Below are 14,298 nucleotides of genomic sequence, written 5' to 3'. Positions count from 1 at the left end.
AACAGCTGATTCGTCGCTGAGGTGCAAGATACAAATTATGGCACCACTGGAGACGTACTCCTATCCCAAGCTCAAGTAAGAATTGACACAATGAGTGACCGCATCAAAAGAGGAAACGTATATGTAAGTTCTTACTCAAGAAAATATGGTAGGTAGAAAGCCATTCCAATTTCTGAGATGCCTATGCTGTAAGGTCAATGCAGTCGAGTCATTTGCTGCTGCCAATAAAAGTTGTAGTTGTCTCTCAGACCTATATGCCGCTGGATGCCATGGCGCAGCTGGCAGCTGGCCAGATAAAAATGAGATGCAATCAAACCTGCATAGGTTAGCACAGTCGCAGCACTTAACAGTGCAATGCAATCTCTGCAGCAACAGTAGCATGGGCTGACCATGACTCATTTGTGGCAAAGATTGAACTGTTGTGTGCCCAGGTCAGTGTGCTGTTGTCAGAGGACAGCACTATCAGTGGCAGAGATTGATACCAATGATGTTCAAGGAGTAGATCTTCTGGTGATGTCATGACTTTCAAGGCAATATACAGATTTGCTGGCACTGCTTGTGTGGTGATCAGATGAAGAAGTGTTCATCACTGTGCTCTCACCAACATACAACTTGTGGTCACTAGTAGGTGCAGTCTATTGCCAGACATCCTCCAAGCACCTGTCAGTCACCAACAGAGGTGCCAGCATGAAATTCTTAGTAGATAGTCTTCCGTCTGATGGTGATCAACAGCCCATCAGTCTTGACATGCAGTGGATGGAGCTAAACCTTGAACTGTACCACTCGTAGGTGTGGGACTGTATGGCCATGGATGTCACTGAGGTGAGAGCAGACCTCATGGCACACTACTGACTACTTCCAGGCATTGCAAATGCTTGGTAAGTGAACAATGTCACCGGCTTAGTGATCACTGGTTTCCACCACAGTGCAGCAATTCTTAGTGCCAAGTTGATGCAGGCTTCTGGGGGTGACTATGCAGAGTTGTTGAGCAACTACCCAAAGTTGACCAGGCCACCTGGTGCTCCTAAGCAAATACTGCATGACAAAGTGCAGCACATAAAGACGACAGATAGACCCCTTGCAGTGTGTCGGCCAAAATGTTTGGCTCCGAAGTGCTTAGCAAAAGTGAAGGCCAAATTTGGTTCTATGTTTTATGAAGGCATAATATGGCTGCCTAAAAGCCCGTGGTCCTTAGCATTACACTTGGTGCCAAATAAAGGTGGAAAGCGTTAAGCACATATCTGGAATCAACAATCTCATCACGAATTGTCTATTGTGTGTTAACAGCATCTCCAGTTCAATAGATTTTTCCACGCATGCACATGTGCAGTGTGAAGATGATGAATTCTTTGTATAAGTCAGCAATGCTGCATCAGCATTGAAGCTACAGCTGATTGACATTCCAGGGCAAAGAACGCAACTGTACTGCAATGTCTCTCATGGCTGACCTTGTCCATTTTTCTGTCACCAGTGTTCGGAAGGCATGTCCATGAGTTGTGCCATCCAGGGGTGCATTCAACAATTTGTGTAGCATCTCAGCGTTTTGTGCGGCTAGGCGTGCAGAAAGACTGTCAGGAGTGGGTCAGATCTTGTCACAAATGTCAACACTGCAAGATTACCCACCATATCCAAGCCCTAATCGCAGACTTAGCAGATACCACCACTCACTTTGCCCATATACCTTTGGACATTGTTGGACTGCTTTGCCCATTGAATTGGAAGAGGTACTTATTAAAAGTTCACTCAGTTGGCCAAGTCTTGTGGTTATACTCACTGTAAGAACACTAGCTACCACCCAGTAAGCAATGGTATGATTGAATGCTGTCACTGTTGTTTGAAGGCAGCACTAATGTGTGACATTGGTTCGTCAGTGGCAGAATTAGTTTATGGTGAGACATTGTGTCTATTTGGTGATTTTGTCGAAACACACATTCGAAACAGCCATCAAGATCAACCAGAATCTCTGCGTCACTAGAGAGGGTATGTTTCCATATCCATCCTCTGGAAGCCTCACAGCATGGCACACCACCCTCCTTCACACACCAGGATCTGGAACATTGTACACAAGTTTGCTCTACGCTGCAGGTGCCATATTCTGGCCTGTATAAAGTTCTCCAATGTCATACCCAAACAGTGGACATTCTGGAGAACGACAAGGCTACAAGTGTTTCATTGAACCATGTTAAATCAGCATATGTCTTCCACAACACTCCACTGACAGTGGCTCGACAGAGGCATCCACCAACCTCAGATCAAGATGCTATATCATAAGCTCCGCCACTGCAGCATCCGTCTGCTAATGCAGCTCCTCCTCTGATGCTGATGACTCATTCTGACTGCCAGGTGTGTTTCTCGGCATGATTACTCAATGCCAACACTTTGCTTTTGCCTAGAGGACTGACGTAGTGCCCTACACATCAGCCGCCCTGCATTAACTAGTGGACGGAGCAGTGCAGTCTTCTTAGTAAATGAATTGCAGCTGTCTGAAAAGTTCTGCGCCCAGCCACCAGGGGCACTGAGTTTTTATGTTTCTATATGCTTTCTGTTCATTCTTTGTTTCTTGTGAATTTGTTAGTAATGTATGCTCCTTGCCAATGCTCTGTTATCTGCTGTTACCAAGTTATAGCCTGTAATCAATTACTTTTTGTCAAGGATTAGATTTCTGAATTACGCCATTTCTATCCTGTCTGTCAATAAGCGTAATGTCAGGTGTGCATTCCTAATAAAGTTTCAAAAAGTCAGTACAAGTGTTGTTCACTTAGTCGCTATGAACTCACCAAGCAAAAGTCAGTTAGCCGTAAGTAGAGCTCAACACGACCCACATATAAAAAGATAATTTCTAGGAGAAAAAAAATAAATGCAGTTGGCATATTAATTTACTCAAGGCAACAGGGTAATACTGGTAAAGTTTTGAATCTTTTTTAGTAGACTTGTATTCAGTATTTCATATGTGATGCAGTAGTTTCCACTGACAAGAATATTTTTGTATCTTCTGTTCACCCAAAAAACATATCATTTACACCTGTAGTAGTCTGTTTTACCTGTGACCTAGACTTTTACGTTTATTGTCTGTTGGGGGGAAAAACATTTATTTCTTAAAAAAAAGGAAGTTAATGATTGTTTCTTACAGTGGATTTTAAAGTTTCTGTACAGGTACTTATTCTCTCTTCGTACAATGTCTGAAGTTTTTTTTTTTTTTAATTATAGTGTTATTGTTGTGGTGCAATACCTATTTTCCAGCCTCCTGCAAATAGTACCAAAGTCTTAGTGATATTATCAACAGGCACAGTTTTAGAAATAGTTAATCTAAGTTTTTAATTCGAAACTAAATATTATATACTTATTTATTGTTTAAGGTGCTGACAAACTTTGATTTTAATAAGAAACATAAGAAAGTATCCATGAAACCTCTGGACTTCACATGCATTTTAAGAGTGTCCAAAGGCCAGTTGCAGGAGAATGGATTTAAAGATGCAGTCATAGAAAACATTTACAAACTACTCCTTCAGTATATGGCAAATGAATCTCACAGCATTGCATTCCCAGATATGACTGTTCCAGCAGTGATTCAGGTAAGTATTATTTCTCAGTTCTCTCTTCAGTATATTATCTTAGTATGATAGGAAAGAGTCTTTGTGTTACCACTATCTTACTAATTCACACCCCATTGAACGACAGACCTTTCCAAGGTGAGGTGGCTTATGGATCGCAACAATATGGTAGCTGTATGATAGATGTAACCACAATGTAAGTATATCTGTGGAGAGGCCAGATTAACCCATGGTTCCTGAAGAGGGGTGGCAGTCTTTTCAGTAACTGCAGAGGCAACAGTTTGCATAACTGACTGATCTGGCCTTGCATCACTGGCCAATGTGACCTTGCTGTGCTGGTACATGGAATGGCTGAAAGCTTTCCAGAGAGTATGTAGCTCTACTAAATTATATAGTGATGGTGGTAAAATAGTCCCCAATTTGGATCTCTGTGTGGGGACTACTCAGATGGAGTCATTACTAGAAAAAACAAAACTGGCATTCTATGGGGTGGAGCATGGAATGTTTGGTCCTTTGACTGGGAAGGTGAGTTAGAGAATTTAAAAAGAGAATGGATATGATGAACTTAGTTGTAATGGGAATCAGTTAATTCCAGCAACAAGTACAACAGGACTTTTGGTCACGTCAATACAGAGTTAATAGGACATAATCAAGTAGGGGTAATGCAGGAGTAGCCATAATAATGAAAAAGAAAATAGCAATATGGTTAAGATACTATGAACAACATAGTGAACACACAATCATAGTTGAGATAGAGATGAAGCCAACACCTACCACCATAGGAGAAGTTTATATACCAGCTAGCTCAACAGATGAAAAAGAGATTGAGAGAATGTATGATGAGACAAAAGAAATTTTTCAAATAAATAATAGAGATTAAAATGTGTTCTAGGGGACTGATACTTGATAGCAGGAAAAGGAAGAATAGGAAAAATAGTAGAACTGGACTGGAGCAGAATTTTACACAAATCATAATTTAATAATCACCAATGCTTAGTTTAAGATTGATGGAAGAAGGTTGTATATTTACTGGAAAGCTTTTGATTGATTATAAGACAGAGATTTCAAAATCAGTTTTACATTGCAAGACATTTCCAGAAAAAAAGTGACCTCTGGTCCTAACTTATTGATTATGTACTACGGATTAAATCTGAAGAAATTTCAGAAAGGTGAGAAATTAAGGAGATGAGACCTGGATAAATTGAAATAACTGGGGGTAGTTGAAAGTTTTAGACGGAACATTAGGCAATGTTGAATGGAAGTAGAGGAAAGGAATGCAATAGAAGATAAATGGGTAGCTTTGAGAGCAGAAATAGTGAAGCAGAAAAAAGCGTATACAAACAGCTAAGAATGAGATTAGCAGAAATTGCAAAATGGGTAGAGGGAAATGAAAGGCAGTAGAAACATGGATGACTATGGAAAAAATATATATTGCCTGCAGTAAAATTAAAGAGGTTATTGGAGAAAAGAGAAGTAACTCTGTTGATGTCAAGAGTTTAGGTGACAAAGACACTACTAAGCAAAGAAGGGAAAGCTAAAATGTGGAAGAAATAAATAGAGATTCTGTATAAGACAAGAAGACTTGAGGACAATATTATAGAAATAGATCAGTAAGTAAGTGAAAATGAGATTGGAAATAAATACAGGGAGAAGTATGTGACAGACCACTCGAAGGCCCAAGCTGAAACAAGGCACCTTTAGTAGATGACATTCTTTAGAAAGTCAGCCGTGACAAAACTATTCCACCTAGTGTGCAAGAGGTATGAGACAGTGGAAATATCTTCAGACTTCAAGAAGATTGTAGTACTTCCAGTTTGAAAGCAGTCAGGTGCTGACAGTTGTGAATACTGCCAAACAAGCCATTTAATAAGTCATGGTTGCAAAATATGGACATGGTTATTTACAGAAGAAATGGAAAGACTTGTATATAACCACCTTCATCTACATCTACATCTACATCCTGGTTAGCACACTGGACTCGCATTCGGGAGGACGACAGTTCAATCCAGCGTCCAGCCATCCTGATTTAGGTTTTCCGTGATTTCCCTAGATCACTCCAGGCAAATGCCGGGATGGTTCCTTTGAAAGGGCACGGCTGGTTTCCTTCCCTAACACGAGCTTGTGCTCCGTCTCTAATGACCTCATTGTCCACAGGACGTTAAACACTAACCACCACCACCACCACCACCACCACCACCACCACCACCACCTCCTTCCCTAATCCGAGCTTGTGCTCCGTTTCTAATGACCTCGTTGTTGACGAGACGTTAAACACCCATATCATCCTCCTCCTCCTCCTCCTCCTCCTCCTCCTCCTCCTCCCTCTACATCCATACTCCGCAAGCCACCTGATGGTGTGTGGCGGAGGGTACCCTGAGTACCTCTATTGGTTCTCCCTTCTATTCCAGTCTCGTATTGTTCGTGGAATGAAGGATTGTCGGTATGCTTTTGTGTGGGTTCTAGTCTCTCTGATTTTATCCTCATGGTCTCTTCGCGAGATATACGTAGGAGGGATCAATATACTGCTTGACTCTTTGGTGAAGGTTGTTCTCGAAACTTTAACAAAAGCCCTTACCGAGCTACTGTCTCTCCTGCAGTGTCTTCCACTGGAGTTTATCTATCATCTCTGTAACGCTTTCGCAATTACTAAATGATCCTGTAATGAAGCGCGCTGCTCTCCGTTGGATCTTCTCTATCTCTTCTATCAACCCTATCTGGTACGGATCCCACACTGCTGAGCAGTATTCAAGCAGTGGGCGAACAAGCGTACTGTAACCTACTTCCTTTGTTTTCGGATTGCATTTCCTTAGGATTCTTCCAGTGAATCTCAGTCTGGCATCTGCTTTACCGACGATCAACTTTATATGACCATTCCATTTTATATCACTCCTAATGCGTACTCCCAGATAATTTATGGAATTAACTGCTTCCGGTTGCTGACCTGCTATTTTGTAGCTAAATGATAAGGGATCTTTCTTTCTATGTATTCGCAGCACATTACACTTGTCTACATTGAGATTCAATTGCCATTCCCTGCACCATGCGTCAATTCGCTGCAGATCTTCCTGCATTTCAGTACAATTTTCCATTGTTACAACCTCTCGATATACCACAGCATCATCTGCAAAAAGCCTCAGTGAACTTCCGATGTCATCCACCAGGTGATTTATGTATATTGTGAATAGCAACGGTCCTATGACACTCCCCTGCGGCACACCTGAAATCACTCTTACTTCGGAAGACTTCTCTCCTTTGAGAATGACATGCTGCGTTCTGTTATCTAGGAACTCCTCAATCCAATCACACAATTGGTCTGATAGTCCATATGCTCTTACTTTGTTCATTAAACGACTGTGGGGAACTGTATCGAATGCCTTGCAGAAGTCAACAAACACGGCATCTACCTGTGAACCCGTGTCTAAGGCCCTTTGAGTCTCGTGGACGAATAGCGCGAGCTGGGTTTCACATGACCGTCTTTTTCTAAACCCATGCTGATTCCTACAGAGTAGATTTCTAGTCTCCAGAAAAGACATTATACTCGAACATAATACGTGTTCCAAAATTCTACAACTGATCGACGATAAAGATATAGATCTATAGTTCTGCACATCTGTTAGACATCCCTTCTTGAAAACTGGGATGACCTGTGCCCTTTTCCAATCCTTTGGAATGCTACGCTCTTCTAGAGACCTACGGTACACCGCTGCAAGAAGGGGGGCAAGTTCCTACTCTGTGTAAAATGGAACTGGTATCCCATCAGGTCCAGTGGCCTTTCCTCTTGTGAGCGATTTTAATTGTTTCTCTATCCCTCTGTCACTATTTCGATATCTACCATTTTGTCATCTGTGCGACAATGTAGAGAAGGAACTACAGTGCAGTCTTCCTATGTGAAACAGCTTTGGAAAAAGACATTTAGTGTTTCGGCCTTTAGTCTGTCATTCTCTGTTTCAGTACCATTTTGGTCACAGAGTTTCTGGACATTTTGTTTTGATCCACCTACCGCTTTGACATAAGACCAAAATTTCTTAGGATTTTCTGCCAAGTCAGTACATAGAACTTTACTTTCAAATTCATTGAACGCCTTTCGCATGGCCCTCCTCACATTACATTTCACTTCGCGTAATTTTTGTTTGTCTGCAAGGCTTTGGCTATGTTTGTGTTTGCCGTGAAGTTCCCTTTGCTTCCGTAGCAGTTTTCTAACTTGGTTGTTGTACCACGGTGGCTCTTTTCCATCTCTTACGATCTCGCTTGGGACATACTCATCTAACGCCTATTGTACGATGGTTTTGAACTTTGTCCACTGATCCTCAACACTATCTGTACTTGAGACAAAACTTTTGTGTTGAGCCGACAGGTACTCTGTAATCTGCTTTTTGTCACTTTTGCTAAACAGAAAAATCTTCCTACCTTTTTTAATATTTCTATTTACGGCTGAAATCATCGATGCCGTAACCACTTTATGATCACTGATTCCCTGTTCTGCGTTAACTGTTTCAAATAGTTCGGGTCTGTTTGTTACCAGAAGGTCTAATATGTTATTGCCACGAGTCGGTTCTCTGTTTAACTGATCAAGGTAGTTTTCAGATAAAGCACTTAAAAAAATTTCACTGGATTCTTTGTCCCTGCCACCTGTTATGAACGTTTGAGTCCCCCAGTCTATGTTGTTGTTGTTGTGGTCTTCAGTCCTGAGACTGGTTTGATGCAGCTCTCCATGCTACTTTATCCTGTGCAAGCTTCTTCCTCTCCCAGTACTTACTACAACCTACATCTTTCTGAATCTGCTTAGTGTATTCATCTCTTGGTCTCCCTCTACGATTTTTAGCCAGTCTATATCCGGCAAATTAAAATCTCTACCCATAACTATAACATGGTGGGGAAATCTACTCGAAATATTCTCCAAATTATCCTTCAAGTGCTCATCCACAACAGATGCTGAGCCCGGGGGCCTATAGAGACATCCAATTACAATGTCTGAGCCTGCTTTAACCATGACCTTCACCCAAATCATTTCACATTTCAGATCTCCGTCAATTTCCTTCGATACTATTGCACTTCTTATCACTATAAACACGCCTCCCCCTTTACTGTCCAGCCTGTCTCTGCAGTATACTTTCCGATCTGAGTTTAGGATTTCATTACTGTTTACGTCTGGTTTCAGCCAACTTTCTATCCCTAGTACTATGTGGGCGTTGTGACCATTTATTAATGAGAGCAGTTTTGGGACCTTTCTATAGACGCTCCTGCAGTTTACTATTAGCACATTAATATTGTTATTCCCTGTTGCATTTTGCCTACTCCTACCTTGCCGCGTCTCAGGAGGTGTCTTGTCGGGCCATGGGAGGGAATTCTCTAACCTAAAAAACCCCCATGTACACTCCACACATACTCCGCTACCCTTGTAGCCGCTTCCGGCGTGTAGTGCACGCCTGACCTATTCAGCGGGACCCTACATTTCTCCACCCGATAACGGAGGTCGAGAAATTTGCACCCCAGATCTCCGCAGAATCGTCTGAGCCTCTGGTTTAAGCCTTCCACTCGGCTCCAAACCAGAGGACCGCGATTGGTTCTGGGAACGATATTACAAATAGTTAGCTCTGATTCCACCCCTTCCGCCTTCACCAATTCCGCCAACCGCCTGTACGAGCTGAGGATGACCTCTGAACCCAGACGGCAGGAGTTATTGGTGCCGACATGAGCAACAATTTGCAGTCTGGTGCACCCAGTGCTCTCTATCGCCGCTGGTAGGGCCTCCTCCACATCTCGGATGAGACCCCCCCGGCAAGCAGACAGAGTGAATACTGGCCTTCTTCCCCGACATTTCCGCTAGTTTCCAAAGGGGCTCCATCACCTGCCTAATGTTGGAGCTCCCAATAACTAATAAACCCCTCTCCCCGTGTGCCTGCTCTGACCTTGCTGAAGGAGCAGCCACATGTCCACTCACAGGCAGAGCGGGCGATGCAACATGGGCAGCCTCCACATTTACCCTCCGCCTCGTGTGCTGCGAATGCTGTGAACCCGCCACTCCCCTTGGGGAGAGGATGGCCCAACTGTGCCCGGTACTCGCGAAGATGTCTCGACAGCAAGGACAGTGGGTGAAGCATGTAACACCTGGGGTGTACCTTGCGACACACCAGACTCCCCACTGCCGTTACACTCCGAGGCAGCAGCCTGAAGATGGCTGACCACGGCCATCAACACGTTCAGCTGTTCGCGAACAGTGGCCAGCTCCTCCTGCGTCCGTACACAGCAGTCACACATCCTATCCATCCTAAGGAATCAATTTACTGAAGAGAGTAAAACAACTTTTAACTAGACTGCTAATTCACTAAAGGCGGCTGATTATTGACTAAACTGTGATTGCTAGCCACTTCTTGTAGAAAACTATGAAAATAGCACTACCTGTCTCTGGACTGTATCGAAAACAAACACTAGCACTACTGGCACTATGGTTGACTAAAGGGACTCTCTCTGACTGTATTCAAAACAAACACGAAATCTATGGAACACTATTAATAGCACTCGACAATTGAAGCTTCCTAAAAGCAAAAACACATGGAAGAAGAAGTGACAAGTAAGAAAAAAACAGTTAATACTTAAATCAAGGTAGCTCGCTGCACAGCAGACGTGAAGCAGGTGGCGGTTAGGACGGCACCTTCTGGAAAATAACTTTGGGTTCTGGAGAAATGTATGAACACGTCAATACTGACCCTATGTCTTACCTTAGAAGAGAGATTGAAGAAAGGTGAACCCATATTTATAGAATTTGAAGATATGGAGAATGCTTTTAACAGTGTTGACTAGACAAGACTCTTCGAAATTTTGGAGGTATAAGCCAAGGTACCTGTGGCTTGACATGTGTGAGCAGCCCATAGTGGCTTGCCTTCGATGTATTCTTTTTTTAAAACTTTTTGTGGCTAATGCTTTATCGCTTGATATTTATTTTATACGCGACATGCCAATTTGAATGTTTAATTTCTGATGAAGGCACTCATAGAAGTGCCAAAACCAGGTCAAAAGACTTAATTTTTGTGACCGAGGGGGCTTTAATTGCTTTAACTTCATACTTGTGTGTCTAACATCACATAAAATCATGTGTTGTTAACTGGGAATACTCACGTGACAGAAAAATAGTATTATTGCTAATGACCCAAATGTCATGCACCCCAAACTCACACTCCATACAACCTCCCAGCTCAACTACCCATTTGCAGAGCACAGTGCTCAAAGCTATGCACTTTGTGAACAGATAATCTCAACTCATGCCATTGCATAATCTGCCCCCCCCCCCCCCCCTTCGCCCTGGCTCTTGATCTCTGAAAACAAATTAGTTTCTGTGAACTAGCCTTAGACATACCGTATTTTACAGACTATAAGACACTTTTTTTCTTCAAAAAATTGCCTCCAAAATGCAGGTGTATCTTATACTTGAAATTAATATAAAAAATCCAGTGTTTTGATTTAAAATTCCCTTCATTCTTAAAAATGGCCATATGTTCGATGTCGTGGGAAACCTGCCTGCATGGGATTCAACTGGCAGCAGCAGTGCACCGATGCAACAAAAATGAGTTGCGGGAATTCACAAGCTTGCAAACACTGTCTCCCTCCTGACCCGCCATCATAAAACAGAACACTGCCTAGCCTATGGCGCGCCATTGCAGTCTACAGTGCCAGTGAACTTGAACTGAGAGTGAGTTTTGTTATCGGTAACATTACAATATTTTTGTTAGTAGTTAACAACAATGTTACTTAGTGTGAACAAGACACATCAAGTTGCAGAAAGGCAGAATAAAAGACACTTACAAGCAAGCACATATATGACCGCCAACTCCTGCATATCAGATTGGAATACCAGTCTAAAATCAAACAAGTGTGTCAGTGGATAAAACAGTTGTGGTCTAGAGTGAGAGAAGACATTATTGTTAAATCTTTCAAAAAGTGCGACATAAGTAATGCTCTCGATGCCAGTGAAGACCCTCTTCGTCATCATCATTGTTCTCTTCATATATAAGACGAAGTCTGGATTGGTCCGGGAAGTGTGCTCGGGTAGCCAAAGTGGTTAAGGCGTCTGCTCGCAGTAAGGAGGGAATCCAGGTTCAAGTTTTCATTTGTCAAATTTTCATTTGTCACAAACAGCTGACGTCAATCTAGATGCACAAAATGCGAGTCCATTTATAATATGGTGTATTATTTCATCCTCAGTGTATGTTGTATCCCCAAGTTGGTATTGGGTTCTTACCTAGTGTCACATGAATAAGTCCCTTAATTTGAAAAATCTGATGATGTTGTATGAAGCAGAGGAGGACTGTCCCATTAAATGAAAAGATCCTATAAATTTTCTCATAGAAACAATTCTATAAAGAATGTGACCGTTTAGAAGACATGTGCTAAATTAACAGTCTGTTTATTTCGAGTAAAATCAATGAAATATGAGAATTATATTATTTTTGTGGGCTGTGATAAGCATTTCTTGTCCTAGAAAATGTTGAGTTACTGCCTGATATTGCATAATGTTTTCATGTTGAGTTACTGCTTGATATATGCATGATGTTTTCTTTTATGTGCAGATAAAAATGTTTCTGAAGAATTGTAAAAACCCCAATTATTGCAAGAAAATGAAACAAATTTTAGAAAAGATAGAAGAAAATGCACACTATATTGAAGAGGAACGAAAGAAAGTGTCATTTGCACTGTCTGACAAAAAAGCAATAAGTGCATGGGAAAATGGTATAAAATTGCAAAGTACGCCTTTAGCAAAATTTTATACCAGCTGGAACAAAATGAACATACAGCAGATAGCTAAGAAAGCAACAGATAATGTAAAGGTATGTTATGTTTTTCACATTATTGGAAATACCTTTTCTGGTGAAAACTTTACTTGTCCTAAAAATTGATGTGTGTAGGCTAAATACATGATAACAGTTTAATATCATATCTTTATTAGGAACTCTTTATTAATTTGTAGCACATGGCGTGTCATTTATTATCAGTATGCTAATGTTATTAGGAACATAAGGTGAAAGTCCTCCTCACCAGCTTTTCATCATCTTTGGAGTGTTACATGCTGAAAATATATAATGGTTAGTTTGAAAATGAAACAAGTGTTGTCAATTCATCATTATTTTTTGATATTCTTATAGTTGCTATTTTTCATTTGGCATTTCAGTATGCATGTAATATTGTCTGAAAAGCTAGGTAGCAGGTGGTTTTTGGACACGTTACTCAAGTTCAGTCATGTCTTTAAAGAATTAAGGTCCCATGGTTGAGCATAGTCTGTGTAACTTGCTCTATATTATAAGAAAAAATAGTTTGTCAGAGCGCAATTTTTATGTCATCATATCTGCTGAACTGGATCCGCATCTACATCTACTCTGCAATTCACATTTAAGTGCTTGGCAGAGGGTTCATTGAACCACAATCGTACTATCTCCCTACCATTCCACTCCTGAACAGCGCACGGGAAAAAACGAACACCTAAACCTTTCTGTTCGAGCTCTGATTTCTCTGATTTTATTTTTTGATCATTCCTATCTATGTGGGTTGGGCTCAACAAAATATTTTCGCATTCGGAAGAGAAAGTTGGTGACTGAAATTTCATAAATAGATCTCGCCATGATGAAAAAAGTCTTTGCTTTAATGACTTCCATCCCAACTCGCGTATCATATCTGCCACACTCTCTCCCCTATTACGTGATAATACAAAACGAGCTTTTTTGCACCCTTTCGATGTCCTCCGTCAATCCCACCTGGTAAGGATCCCACACCGTGCAACAGTATTCTAACAGAGGACGAATGAGTGTAGTGTAAGCTGTCTCTTTAGTGGACTTGTTGCATCTGCTAAGTGTCCTGCCAATGAAATGTAACCTTTGGCTCACCTTCCCCACAATATTATCTATGTGGTCTTTCCAACTGAAGTTGTTCGTAATTTCACCTCACACTTTTCGTTATTAAGCGTCAACTGCCACCTACTACACCATATAGCAATCTTTTCTAAATTGCTTTGCAACTGATACTGGTCTTCAGATGACCTTACTCGACAGTAAATTACAGCATCATCTGCGAACAACCTAAGGGAACTGCTCAGATTGTCACCCAGGTCATCGTTATACCCCCTCCCCCACAAAATATTTGTGCAAAAAAAAAGTGTTAAAAATTGAAATTAAGTGTAAAGTCTGTTGGAAGTCACTAAGTGCTCTTCTTCTCAAATACTGAATAAATGTGGGCTGGGTAATTTGTACACAATGAGTTAACCTGCCTCAAGACAAATACACAGTTTCTAACTTTAATACTGTTTGTGCTACACCTTTAACATAAGATCATAGCTCTTAATGAGTAGATTGTGGCAACTTCCTAATTTTTTTTTAATTTGGCCAATAATTATATGAAATACTGAAAAGTAAATTTTTTTCTTGCTCCTGGAAGCCATTGGATAGGCATCTTGCAACCCGAACCAGATAGGCATTTTATCTGGTTAGTAATAAAGATGTTTTTATCTTTTACAACCATATTTAACTGCACTTGGATGTTGGATAGAGGATTTTGACATTTCTCTTTAGGTGACCGGCGTGGATTAGTTAGCTCAGTAACTGGTGAAATGCATTTCCAGTACTAAGTTGTAGTGTGGTTCTGGTTATGTGTGAAACTGTATGGTCAAATATTCTGCAATTTAAACAGCAAGCTGATAGTCTTGATTCTTTTATGATTTTCTAGAGGGGTTATGTTCTAAATTCTCGTCTGTCAAGTGCCTCTG

General features: G+C 41.2%; 1 protein-coding gene across 4 annotated transcripts in view; it reads left to right on the top strand.

Annotated features, from left to right (window-relative positions):
• The window catches only part of LOC126346130 (nucleolar complex protein 2 homolog), a 137,369-nt gene that overhangs the window by 99,015 nt on the left and 24,056 nt on the right, over positions 1-14,298 (top strand). For all 4 annotated transcript variants that reach the window (XM_050002164.1, XM_050002163.1, XM_050002162.1 and 1 more), the window contains exons 10-11: positions 3,357-3,572; positions 12,116-12,373. In XM_050002164.1, the coding sequence (XP_049858121.1) occupies positions 3,357-3,572; positions 12,116-12,373 (474 nt within the window). The remainder of the gene's footprint in view (positions 1-3,356; positions 3,573-12,115; positions 12,374-14,298) is intronic.

Source organism: Schistocerca gregaria, chromosome 1 (assembly GCF_023897955.1).
Source record: "Schistocerca gregaria isolate iqSchGreg1 chromosome 1, iqSchGreg1.2, whole genome shotgun sequence".
NCBI lineage: Eukaryota > Metazoa > Arthropoda > Insecta > Orthoptera > Acrididae > Schistocerca > Schistocerca gregaria.
This window is presented reverse-complemented; position numbering and strand designations above follow the sequence as displayed.